General features: G+C 37.0%; 1 protein-coding gene across 1 annotated transcript; it reads left to right on the top strand.

The window, feature by feature from the left end:
• Positions 1–379: 379 nt before the first annotated feature.
• LOC106338529 lies at positions 380–1,003 on the top strand. The gene has a single exon (XM_013777486.1). The coding sequence runs from the start codon at positions 380–382 to the stop codon at positions 1,001–1,003; it is 624 nt and encodes a 207-aa protein (XP_013632940.1).
• The last annotated feature ends 13,606 nt before the right edge of the window (positions 1,004–14,609 follow it).

Raw genomic sequence — 14,609 nt, 5'->3', positions numbered from 1 at the left:
CATCATCTGCATCATCAAGAATTCAATCGGAGGTATACATCATTTCTTAGTTCTTAATCTTATAATCGATTTGTTTTTGATTGTTCTCTCTGTTCATGTATCATTTTTCTTAGTTATTAATCTTAAGTGATTGAATTTTGGTTAATGAATTCGATTGTTTGTTTTGAGTTTTGGTTAATGAATTCGATTGTTCGTTCATATCATTGTCAGAGTAGTTGGTTCTTTTGTTGTTGTAATGTTGTTCATCAGTCTTGAATTTGATTAATTGATTGTTTGACAGGATATTGTTTGGCTGTTTATGCAGATGGCTTCTTCTGACACTCATCAACAAGACAACGACAATCAACCAATGGATTAAGAATTTTGTTCTGATGAGGACATGGAAACACCGAGTAGAAACGACAAAAGGAACGAGAGAGAGGAAGATGGTGTTGGTAGTTCTGGTTTAGGGTCAAAGAAGAAAAGCAGGTCTTTTGTCTGGAAACATGTCACCAGACAGAAAGACAACTATGACATATGCAAATGCCGTTATTGTGGGAAAGAGATGAGTTGTCCAACCAAGTCTGGGACCTTCAACCTCAGGAAGCATGTACTTGGATGTAAGGCATTCCTCGCATGGAAGGCCGCAAAAGCATTTGAAGGGAAGGGTAGACAGACAGAGTTAACTCCTGATGAAGAAGGCAATATCACTTTGTATAAGGTGTCTGAAGATGTTTTCAAAGAGGCAACCAATGAGTTGATTGTATTAGGCGAGTTTCCTTTGGCCTTTATTGAAAGCTTGGCTTGGAGACATTTCTGCTTAAAAGTTCAGCTGCATCCGCCGGTTTGTAGGAAGACATCTACAAAGGACATTGTGGCCATGTATGCAGCAAGGAAAGCTCAAATGAAGAAAGTTCTTGGACAGAACAAACAACGGTTATCTCTGACGACAGACATCTGGGTTGTTCCGTACACTTCAGCAAGCTACATGGTGATCACTGCTCATTTTGTTGATGCAAGTTGAAAGCTTAGGAATATGATCATCGGGTTCAAGAATGTTGATGATCACAAAGGGTCTACTATTTCTAAAGTTCTGATTGATTGTTTAGCTGAATGGGATATCAAAAGAGTCTTTTGCATCACAGTGGATAATTCTTGCACGTCAGGTGTGCAACACACATCTTGAATCTGATTGTCAAGGAAGGCTTAAAGGAGATCGATGATAGTATTATTGCCTTTCGGAATGCTATTCAGTATGTGAGATCTTCAACAAATCGTCTCAAGTCCTTCGAATTTTGGGTTGAAACTGGGAAGATGACTAGAGAAAGTCTGCCATTAGATGTGAACCAGATGGAACTCGACATATCTCATGTTAGACCAAGCTTTGAAGTTACGGCTAGCATTTGAGAAGATAGAGTCTGAAGACAAGCCGTACAATGACTATTTCATGGAGCTCACAGATGGGAAAAAGAGGATTGGACCACCATCGAAAACAGATTGGGAAGAGGTTGAGAAGTTGGTTCACTTTATGGTTATCTTCTACAATTCTATTTTGATACTCTCAGTTCCGAAATCCATCACTTCTCACAAGATCTACAATGAGATAGTCACCATCACAAGGAATGTTAGTAAAATAAGCAGCGCACCAGGTCTTGATGAGTCATTAAGGTACAAAGCGTTTTCTATGATGGGGAAGTTAAGGAAATACTGGAATCCGTTTTGGGAGGGAGATGAAGCTGACAAGAGTAAGCCTAAGCAGTGTCAAGAAGCTGGCAAGAGTAAGCCTAAGAAGTGTCACAGCTCATTATAGTTGCATCAGTCTTTGACCCGAGAAAGAAGATGAACTTTTGCTAACCTCTGCTTTGAAAAGTTGTATGGTAAAGAAAGCATCGATTATACTCTGCTCTCTGAATCGATTTTGGATATCTTGAAGAAGCTTTATGATGAGTACAGTCCTGTGGCTAGAAAAAGTGGTGGAGGGTCAGCTGGATCACAGTCGCAAGGAGGATCATCTTCTCAGACCCAAGATCAAGATGGTGGTGCAGTTTTTGAGTCGAGAGTTTTTGGTAGTGGCATTGGATATGAAAGAATGGATAACATATATGAGGAGCTCATAGAAGAAACAGGTACAGAGGATTCTAGTAATGAGTTAGAATTGTATCTGAAAGAGAAAGTCGAGAAGACAAAGACTATGCTTGGAACCGAGTTTGATGTTCGTTCTATCATGGTGGAGAAGAAACAGTTTGAACCCAATTTTGTCTCGAGTTGCTGCTGATATTCTTGCTGTTCAAGTATCATCTGTAGCATCGGAGAGTGCGTTTAGCACTAGTGGGAGAGTCCTAGACACCTATAGGAGCTGCTTGACACACTTTATGGTTGAGGTGTTGATTTTCACTCAGCAATGGTTGAAAACAGAGGTGCATATGAATGAGAAAGGCATTCCTACTATTGAACAACTACTTGAAGCTGTGGAGTTAGAAGATGATCTCATAAGAGGTAAACTTTACCAGATGTGAAGTCTTTCGATTCTGTTTCTTGATGTTTAATTTGAAAACTGATGTTATTATATTTTTGTAGCGAATGAACCTGAATTCAACGCCTAAGAATTACCGTAGACTTGAGGAAAGAGTGGCAAGTGTCTGTCTCATTTGAAGTTCCAGAAGACTTTCATTGTGTTGTGTGTTTGATTTCTTTGCTTTGTGTGTTTGTTTTCTACATTTCTAATGTGGTTGTTTTCTTTGCATTGTGTGTTTGCTTTCTCAATTCTCATTTCTTTTTTTTTCTCTTTTTTTTTTGTCAGCAACAAACATACTCATTTCTCAATTCTCATTTCTTGTTTTCGAATTTTCAGTGTTTCAGTCGGATAATATAAGTATGTTTCGGATAATCTGAGTATCTTTGGGTTTTGTTCAATTTCGGGTACTATATAACCGAAACCGAATGTTACCCATTTGTTTCGGGTATACAAACGGTTAAAAACATTTTAAACCGGTCCGACCCGGAACCGATAGGAACCGGTCCGAAACCGAACGGAAGGCATGTCAAGTACATTTTGGATACAAAATCTATGTAACCGATTGACCCGGAACCGAACAGATCCTACCCGGAACCAACCCGAATACCCGAAATTGCAGGCCTAGGAGATTCATTCACTCTTGTGGATTTCTCTAGTTGAATTCAGGAGGAATTTTCAGAAACCTCTAGGTACAAATCGGTAATGCCCTAGTTCCTAACTGATTTTCATGTCATGGATATTCATATAGACTGGAATTATTCTGTACTACTTGTGAGAGCCTTTAAGGCTATTATAGGAGCAATTTGCAACATGCAGACTAGTCAGATATTCCTGACACTCATAGACAAGAACGTTTTCTATGATCCGATTAGAGTGGTCAAGAGACATACTCCCTACATTGAGATACGAGATGATCCAAGATTTGTGATAGTATATTATTCTGATTCTGGTGCAGAGCGTGAAGATGACGGCGATGTGTCGATCGACACTCATGCGAATCCAGAGTTTTCAGAAAGTTTTTTGGTTGAAGCCGCCAGTCCTCCTAGAAGGAAGATCCATGAATTGTCACCAGATGAGTATGGAGTTTACAGAGATGAATAAGGAAATTGTATGTTTTCAAATATTTTCAAACATTTTGAAGAATAAAAACCCTTAAAATCATCATTATATTATCAATGGTTACTGTCGGTCAATTTTTAATATTTTTCGAAAGCCCTTCATACTTCATGATATATTAACTTCTGACAAAAATGATATATTTCGATGAATTTTGATGAAAAATGGTATATTTGTCGGAAATTAAAATTTGCTCAGGAGAGAGAACCACCTGGTTTTTCATGAAGTGCCAAAAAAAAATTATGATGGATTCTCGAAGAACTTTATCAGTAAGAATTGTTTAACATAAAAACCGGAAAGTTTGCTTCTTTTTCATTTCAACACTATCTTTCTCTAAACTCTCTCTAATCTGTCACTCTCACCCAAAGAGCAGCTGTAAATCCTTCTTTAAAAAAAATCCCTAAAAACATGTTAGTCATTTTTTTTTGTCATCAATGTAAACACTCATATTGACTTTGTAAACCAAACCGAGAACTATGCATCCATGTGAACGACCAAAGACGGTTGTATGTTAGTCATCTATTATCCTCTCAATATTTATATATGTTAGTTTGTATATGTGATACGTTAGAATTAATGAATTTTAGGGATTGGAATGTTAGAAATGAGTTAGGTTAGTTAGGATTTAATATATTAGATTTGTGTTAGAATTGTTATTTGTAGGATTTTACATGTTAGATTTAGGATTTGTAAACTTAATTTATGATTTTGATGATTTATTATTTCTTTGTAGTCTTAAAACGTTTAAGCATTTATAAATTGTTTTTAAGTTTTAATAAAACAAAGTTATGTTTTTTGTAATTTATGAAACTTTTTTATGTTTTAAAGTGTATAACAACGTTTTTCACTTTTTAAAAAAATGTTTTCAAGTTTTAAAACGTTTTTATGTTTTGTTTTTAGAATTTATAAAATGTTTCTCACTTTTTCAAAAACGTTTTAAATTTACAAAAAGTTTTTGTGTTTTTCTAGAATTTATTAAAACGTTTTTCACTTAAAAAAATATTTTTCATTTATAAACATTTTCTGCTTTTTTTTTTGTTTTAATTAAAAACGTTTTTCACCTTTTTAAAATATTTTTACTTTATAAAGTGTTTAAAGTTGTTTTTATAATTTTATAAATATTTCCTTTTTTCAAATAGTTGTATTATTATTATCAACGTTTCCAAATTGTTGTATTATTATAAATGTTTTTAAATTTTAAAATTTTATATATTTGTATATAAACAACTTGAAACTTATTTAAAACTAACAATTCTAAATTTTTTTTGTTAAAATAATGCATTAACTTAAATAATATATTTTAAATAACTTTTATTTTATTCTTTTGAATAGAAATTAAATTTCCGACGAAATATCATCTGTCAAAAATTTCCTACAATTACTTTTGTAAAACATTTTGACGAAAAATATTTTTCTGTGTTTCATCGGAAATTTGTTCGTCGGAGTCCATCAGAAATGCTTTAGATAACCCAAAGAAATCTGGACAATTTTTTCTTGAAAAAAAATAGAACTCACGAATTTTTTCATTGGAAATTTGTCGGGAATAAATTTTTCCGATGAATTAAGCACGAAGAAATTCAGACATTTTTTTTGTTTTCCAAAGAAATAAAACCATCGAATATGTTCGTCAAAAATTCGTCGGAATGGATTTTCTAACGAATTTTGGACGAAATTCTCCCTAGAAAACAAACTTTTTTCTTGCAACGTGATCATTATAAGTTATAACACTATAATCACACATCATTACCATGACACATCGGAACACTTTATTTTTTAACTACATCATCGTAACGCTCCATCATCTTATCATTATTAATTTATTATCACACTAAAATAATGTTTTTTCTTAACATCATCATCATACCATCATTATTATCTCCATAATGATAAAAACTTAATTCTATAAAAACATTTTTTTGTAAAAAAAAAGGGTTAAACCCGGGTCTATTAAAGACACAGACCTAACCCCCAGGTGGGAGGTGCAACCCACGGATGGATCATCTCCCGGGTATTCAAATGGGCCGTAAGCATGGACCCATATCCGCATGGCCACATGTGGAGCTAGTAATTTTGCACTAGAAGGAAATCGATCCCTGGCCTGGACCAACAGGGCAACTCCTATCCTCTAGTGGAAACCAATAGGCCACCACGATGTGGTTAATTCTATAAAAACATCACTTTACATCACTTTAAGATTTCCGCAAAGAAGTGATTATTTAGGTTTCCATTCCACACACAAACTCGTCCTTTCATAGGCTGGATCTTGTTTTTACCAATACGCCAGGTTAAATACTTTCGAGTAGTTCAGAGACCTAAATTATATGAAATCATTTTCGCATTTAATTATTTCACAGTAACAATTAACAAAATACACATATATACTGACGTATTAAAGTTATTGTCAAATACGTTTAGGTGTATGACTATATATAGGCCATGATGTTGGGAACACTAAAGCATACAAATAAGAAAAAACATCTTAGAAACATATTACAAATTAAAGAAAAATGACAAACGCTACTAAGTTTCTTGTGATGATTATGTTCATTGGAGTTGTTTGTGCTGATGTAGGCGCAAGGAAGCTCCAAAAAGTGTCCAAAGAATTGATGGATCAGAAAGTAAATTTTCCGCCGCTTCTAATTGTTCCGCCGACCACTACCACTACAACTACCACTACCACTATCACCACCTACCACTGAATCAGGTGAAGCAGTCTCTGCAACAAAAGGAGTAGGAGTTGAGAATGGTGTAGGTATAGTGTCCAAAGACACCAAATTAGGCATCACTATTTCCAAAACTGCCGCCACCAACGGTAATGGATTTGGTACCGGATCTGCCTCCACCAATGCGCGTGGCAGCATTGGCAACAGTAGCCCTTGAACAATTTGTGATCATATGCTTAAATCTCCGCGTATATCAATAATACTCTGCAAAATTAACAATCTCTTTTGTATTCATAAATAAAACTAGAGATTGTCACCTCTATCAGTTATAATATAATGTTGCTCTTTATGTGTAATGTCTACTATGGTATATGAGTTTACCCTTTTTTTCACTATGGTATACGAAATAAATGCAATAAATTATATGAGTATGTGTTTTTTCAAAAAAAAAAAAAATGCGTATGTGTTTATACATGAATGGCTACCGATGGATGACAAAATATACGCCCTTGTTTGTTTTCATGCCTGTATCTAAGGGTATGACTGGTGTAATTGCAGCACTTGCGGTTGCGAGAGTTTGCGGTTGCGGGTGGTTGCGGTTTTAATCGGTTTTGAGATATTTGTACAACTTGTATTGCGGTTAGAAATTAGTGAATTTGCGGGATACTTAGGATTTTTAACGTTAAAACCCCTCAACTATGTTTGTTTTGGGTAAAAACTCCCAAACTAAGTATTTAACGTAAAAGGTCCCAAACTAAATTTTTTTAATGAAGTAAACCCTAACAGGTCATAATTACCAATACTTCCGGTAAATCTTTAGTTTAGGAGTTTCTACATTAAATAAACATAGTTGAGGGGTTTTACCATTAAAAATAAAAAAATCAAAATTTTATAATATTATCTAAAAATTAGTACTTAAATTTTCAAAATTAGCATTTTTAACTTTTTTTTTGTAAATATATGAGTTTGATGTGTTTTTAACATCAACATTATATATGTATAAATTAAAAATGTAAAAACCGAGAAAATATAACAAAAATTATATAAAGAATTTAGACGCAGTAAGACTTTCTTCCCTAACTTCCGAATCAGACATATTCCAAGAGCACAAAATACTATGGCGGACAAGCTTGCAAATGGTTCGAGGAGTTCTCCTTCAGCTATGTTATATGTAGATTCAATACTTTCGGTTTGGCTTTCTGAATCGCGCGGTCCAATTACTTAGTTCTCGCTTATGTTGTAAAAAAAAGTTACTAATTTTTAAATACTATTATAAAATTTTGATTTTTTTTTGTTTTTTTAAATTTTAATGGTAAAACCCCTTAATTATGTTTACTTAATGTATAAACCCCTAAATTAAAGATTTACCAGTAGTAATGGTAATTATGACCTGTTAGGGTTTAATTCATTAAATAATGTTAGTTTGAGGGTTTTTTCATTAAATACTTAGTTTGGGGGTTTTTACCCAAAAAAAACTTAGTTGAGGAGTTTTAACGTTAAAAATCTGGATACTTATAACTGGTTAACCACCAAATACAACATTGGTTCAATAATAAATTACCAATATTTATATTTTATATAATTAAAAAAATATTATACATCATAATATTATAATAAATATAAAAATTATATTATAAAATTATATTTTTATATTTTTTGAAATTTATAATATAAATTAAAATATAATCGATATATTTTGGTATTTCTATTACTTCAATTTAAAATTTTTATTTTTATTTTTATTTTGTATTTCTATTGTATAAAAAAAAGGAATAAAAAAATTTACTCTTCCACAACCGTCCGCAACCGCAAACGGTAGCTGGAACCAGCTTTTGAATTTAAGAAGTTTAGAGCTGTTTGAAACGGTGTAAAGCGATTTGAGTGATTATTGCAAAACGCCAACAACTGCCACCAACCGCAAAAGCTGCGTTTGCGGGTGGTAGCGGGGAAACCAGTCATTCATGCGTTGAATGATATAGGCTTAGCTGTAAGATAATGCATGTTTTTGTTGCGTACGTAATGTCTCCAATGAGTTTCGGAACGCGTGTTCTCTTATGTATCTACAGCACAGATCTATGCAGCCTCTTTTTACATGCAACAAGTACACGTCCTCCTCTGGATATTTTTTAAGTTATCGAACACTAACTAAAGCCCTCAAGAATCACAAATTTATTCGCGTCCTCAGGTCTGGAACTCATCTCCCATCTCCTGTTTCGTACGGAAATGAAACATGGATGTTGGGTTAAATACTAACCAAAAACTAGAAGAAAGATTATAATTTTTTTTCTTTATAAAAATGATTTTACTTCATAACATCTCGTATCAATATAATTTTTGGTCGATCCATACTTCTAGAAATTCACATAAACGATGAGAGGGGGTAAGACATCTTATCTAAGTGATATGAATCATATTGTACATACATTTTGTTTTAATATTCTGATATTGCAATACACCAATTAGCCTAATATGCATACTACCACAGTTGAATAATATAGTGAAGTAGCATTTTATGATCGAATCTAGAGAGATCAACGGTTATAGTACGGTTCTTTTAGTGTGAAATAAAGCTAAGAAGAAAAAAGTTCGGTTTGTTTGTGAAAACAGTAAATAAACAAGAATGCAAATCGATATGAAAACAAATAAACGAGGTGTTAGGTTAAGAGTATATCGTAGGAATTCAGAGGTTATGAACCAACCAATTATTCAGAGAACTATTAACGAGCAAGTCTCGACCTCAAACATCAATTACAAGTAATCCAATGTCTTGACACCGATGACTTTGTCTAACAACGTAGAAATCAAAAAATGTTGTTTGAACGTATAATTCTAGACAAGTAATAATGAGCGGGTTTGATATGTTAACAATTTGCTTCAACATCAGATTTCATTGGTGGAGAACAAATCGCTCACCTATGGTCTTTCTAGCAACCTATTACACCTTTGATGAATAGATTCAACCTAAAATCAGAGAATAAGTTGTCAATTCATTCTCAACATTAAGTTTAACAAAAGGAAAGAAACTCGAAGATAAATCCATATCTATGTTTAGTTCAGTGATTCATGAATACTTTGAAATCTCTAAACCTAACAAGAAGACTACTCATACATGACATCAAAAATCACAACAATAGAGAATGAATAAATCATGTCTGAATCAATAATAATAAGCAACGAAGGTTTAGAAATTTTCTTCCAACGATGTAGAAACTATTCTTCCTCAAATTTATAATAAAAATCTCCAAAATATTTTTGTTCCAAAGAATAAAGTGAAATATGATAAGTTGCAGGTCTGAGAGGCGGCTCCTAGGTGAAAAATAGAGTCTAGGTAAAATCCTGAAATATTTGGAAACTTGCTTAAAAAAATTTTGGTCTCAGGACCGGTTACTCCTTTGATAACTCGGGTGCTCCGCATGAAAATCTCCAAAATGCACTCTTTTCTGTGTGTTTTGCTTCAAGTGATCTATATTCCATCTAAACCAACTCTAGACCGAAATGACTCAACAAAGACAGAAGACTCCATAAATTCACAAATACTTTATAAAATATTGTCAGAATGTGTCAAAAACAGTACACATCATACGCCATATAGGCTGATTTGATCGGTCTCAAGAAAAACGTATTAAATGCTAAAGAATCGACTAGATACCACACTTCCTGACTCAAGTTGTCAAAAGTAACCATATCATTTGTTACTTGACTACCTTGTAAACATCATGTGCTAAAGTTCGAACCCAAACTAGAAAAGTAACAACAACATTGTCAACCAAGAATCAAACTCATGACACATGACTTTGTATATACAAGGATACTATAGATTAAGGGACTTGATTGTAATTAATGTTAGTCTAAACCCTAAGACATACTGTCTATATATTGTAAATAATTCTGTATAATGAATATATCATTCAGCATTCCATAATATGGTATCAGAGCTTCGATACCTAAAGACCTAAAATTAAATTTTTTTTTTTGCTCGGCCGCCTCCCTCTTTCTTATCTTCTTCTTCTTCTTCTTCTCCTTTCCTTTCATCACCGGCCATGTCGACATCTTCTACATAAACCATTAACATCTCAGACACAGTCTCTATTCTCAACGTTAACATGTTGAATGTCACTAAGTTAACTGCAACAAACTATCTGATGTGGAATCGCCAAGTCCTTGCACTACTGGATGGTTATGATCTCTCCGGATATCTCGACGGTACTGTATCGGCACCAGCACCAACGATCACCACCAACGGCGACATCATTGCTAATCCAGCATATACATCCTGGAAACGCCAAGATAGGCTCATCTACAGCTCACTGTTAGGTGCAATCTCCATCGCGGTCCAACCCATGCTCTCCACTACGAGCACCTCCGCGGAGATCTGGAGCACACTTGCCTCCACTTACGCTAAACCGAGCCGCGCCCATGTGAAGCAGCTCAAACAACAACCTGATCAATGGACGAAATGAACTAAGACCATCGATGAGTATGTTCAAGGGTTTACAACCCGCTTTGATCACATTGCCTTGCTTGGCAAGCCTATTGAACATGAAGATCAAATTGACTACATATTCGGTGGTCTTCCTGAAGAGTACAAACACATGGTTGATCAGATTGTCGATGAGTATGTTCAAGGGTTTACAACCCGCTTTGATCACATTGCCTTGCTTGGCAAGCCTATTGAACATGAAGATCACATTGACTACATATTCGGTGGTCTTCCTGAAGAGTACAAACACATGGTTGATCAGATTGTCGATGAGTATGTTCAAGGGTTTACAACCCGCTTTGATCACATTGCCTTGCTTGGCAAGCCTATTGAACATGAAGATCACATTGACTACATATTCGGTGGTCTTCCTGAAGAGTACAAACACATGGTTGATCAGATTGTCGATGAGTATGTTCAAGGGTTTACAACCCGCTTTGATCACATTGCCTTGCTTGGCAAGCCTATTGAACATGAAGATCACATTGACTACATATTCGGTGGTCTTCCTGAAGAGTACAAACACATGGTTGATCAGATTGTCGATGAGTATGTTCAAGGGTTTACAACCCGCTTTGATCACATTGCCTTGCTTGGCAAGCCTATTGAACATGAAGATCAAATTGACTACATATTCGGTGGTCTTCCTGAAGAGTACAAACACATGGTTGATCAGATTGAGGCACGCGACACCCCACTCTCGATCACGGAGATACATGAGAAGCTGATCAACTATGAACTGAAACTCCAGGCTCAGACTGCTGCAACTGTGATTCCGGTGACAGCGAATGCGGCTTACACTCGTAATTCTAGAAACAAAAACTCCAACAACAATCAAAACTCAAATCGATTTTCCCCAAGGAGTAATCAAAACTGGCAGCAACAACAAACCTATCAGCCGAGGAACAATCAAAACCAAGGAAATGGCCTCGGTAATCAGGGAAAATGCCAGTTCGGCGGCGTGTATGGTCACTCGGCTCGTCGATGTCCACAGATACCTTCTAGTGGAGAAAACACTCCGTGGCAGCCACGAGCTAATCTAGCTCACGTTCTGCAGTACAATGCTGCTAACTGGATACTCGACAGTGGTGCTACTCATCACTTAACCACCGATCTTGCGAATCTATCGATGCATCAAGCGTATACTTGTGGTGAAAGAAGTTCAAGTTGCTGATGGAACAGGCCTCCTAATCACCCATACTGGTTCTGGTTTACTTTCTACTCCATCTCGTCCTCTTGAACTCAAAGAAGTTTTATATGTTCCTGATGTTAAAAAGAATCTGATCTCTTTTTTCCGATTGTGCAACACTAATCGTGTCTCTGTGGAATTCTTTCCTGCACATTTTCAGGTGAAGGATCTCAGCACGGGGGCCAAGTTACTCCAAGGGTGAACTAAAAAGGAGCTTTACGAGTGGCCGGTTAACAGCAGCAACATCAGTGTTCTCGCGGCTTCTCCATCTCCAAAGACCGATCTATTCTCTTGGCATGCACGTCTCGGACATCCATCTCTTTCAGTTCTGAATAATGTTGTCTCTCAGTTTTCATTACCTGTCTCTCATTCTCTTCAAAACAAGTTTTCGTGTTCTGATTGTTACATCAATAAAAGTCACAAGTTGCCATTTCAGACAAACACGATTACTTCTCATCATGCTCTTGAGTATTTATATAGTGATGTCTGGACTTCTCCGATTCTCTCCATTGACAATGCCAAGTACTATCTGATCATCGTGGATCACTTTACTCCATACACATGGATGTATCCACTGCGGCGAAAGTCACAAGTTAAAGAGATCTTTATGGCATTTGTCCAACTGGTTGTAAATCGCTTTCAGTGCCGAGTGAAAACTCTATACTCAGACAATGGTGGAGAGTATATTGCTCTACGATCATATCTATCGGAGAAAGGCATCTCTCATCTCATCATACCTCCGCATACTCCAGAGCACAATGGAATCTCAGAGAGAAAACACAGGCATATAGTTAAGACGGGACTTGCTCTCCTTGGTCACTCGTCGGTCCGAAAGACATACTGGCCATATGCTTTTGCAACAGCTGTGTATTTGATAAACAGAATGCCGACAGAGGTCTTGTCGCGTACTTCTCCTTATGCAAAGCTCTTCGACCAGTCTCCTAATTACAAGAAGCTTCATGTATTTGGTTGCTTATGCTTCCCTTGGCTCCATCCATACACCAAACATAAGCTCGAAGATAGATCCTCAAGCTGTGTTTTTCTGGGATATTCCTTGACGCAAAGTGTGTACTTGTGTCTGGAAACCAAGACAGGACGCATATATTCGTCGCGGCATGTGCAGTTTGTCGAGACTACTTTCCCATACGCCACTGGCATGTCTTCAACAGCTACCATGGAAACTGAGAAAGAGGAAGAGATGAATGACAATCAGAGTGCAGGACCGGTCTTAACAGTCTTGCCAACTAAAGCTCATTCGCCAGTGCCCCCATGTAACGAGTCTCCTTCACCTACTGCTCCAGTCATGTCTGCAGCTCCTGCTCAAGGTATGTAGAAACCCGTTAAAAAAAAAAAAGAGAGAATGATCGAGTATCTTTGTGGTGGTCGAGTCTTGGGCGATATGGATCGATCGAGAAGCTTTGAAGTACGAGGTGGGCGAAGAAGTGATCGTGGGTGAACTATGAGTCGAATAAGTTGCTTGACCATAGTTATAAGATGTCTTAGATTGATCAGACGGATGTTTTGGAAGCAGAACATTTTTGGAAGCACGACGGTTTAGAAGCTCGATGTTTTGGAAGAATGACGTTTCTTCAGCACGAAGTTTTCCGCGAAACTTCGTATCAGCGGAATATTATTTCGAAGACATTGGAAGCAGGACGGGAAGCAAGCACGATGGGATCGAAGCACGATAGACCCGAAATTGGACGTAAACCCTAATTTCAGTATTATGGAAGTATTCGATGAAGCCGAAGGATCGGGAAATATTTACCGCCAAGGTCAGACTTCAGATTGGAGTTTATTAAAAGTATTAAACTCATCTGAACGGGAGCAGAAAAATATTCGGGGTTAATCGCGGATCAGAAAATTGTCGGAAGGACCGAAATCAGTCGAATGACCCGAGAGGCTCGAGGTGGCTTGTTGCATGGGATCAGAACGTGGTGTCAACTATACAGCAAGCTGAGTGTCTCCAGAAGCTCGAGGTGTCTCCGTGCATGGAAGCAGTACATGCAGCCTAACATGTAGAAGCACGAGGTGGATCGACCAAGCACGAGGTGTCTCCGCCCATGCAACCAAAGCATGCTGATCGCCATGTGTATGATGATGTGGTGCCTTGCATGAGTTCCAGTCATGCATCCTGACATCTGGAGGAGTGGTGGCGACCTGCATGTGTCCTGGACATGCAGCCAGCCATGTGGAGCACGAGGTGTCGCCGCACATGCGTCCGTAGCCATGCGAAGCGCCACACGGGCTGCCACCAACCTGAACCTGATTGGTTGCTGTCTTCTATAAATACTCCATGACCCCAGCTCATTTCAAAACATTCAGACCTGTCCAAACCAAGTTAAAAAACGTGAGAGAAAAGTAGAAAAAGAAAGCAAGTGATTCGGAGCTATTTCGAGTGTTTTAGAGGGTTTTCGAGATCAGTTCTCTATTGATTTCGAGTTAGCGCCTAGGGAAGGTTCTGTCCAACTGAAGACCAGTTCAGATGGGAAGTCACTCCAAACGTGGGTTGAGAGAGAGAGAGAGAAAGAAAGTGGTTGATCTAGAGTATGGTCGATTCTGAAGACTGATACTCCACCGAGAAGGCCAGTTCCGTCCAATCGACGATTCTCTACGATTGTGACGCGGAAGCTCTATATAAATCAGTCCGTCCAAGGAAGTCAGTAT

The sequence above is a fragment of the Brassica oleracea genome, chromosome C4, assembly GCF_000695525.1.
Source record: "Brassica oleracea var. oleracea cultivar TO1000 chromosome C4, BOL, whole genome shotgun sequence".
Classification (NCBI taxonomy): Eukaryota; Viridiplantae; Streptophyta; class Magnoliopsida; order Brassicales; family Brassicaceae; genus Brassica; species Brassica oleracea.
Note: the sequence above shows the minus strand (reverse complement) of the source record. Positions and strands in the feature narration are given on the sequence as shown.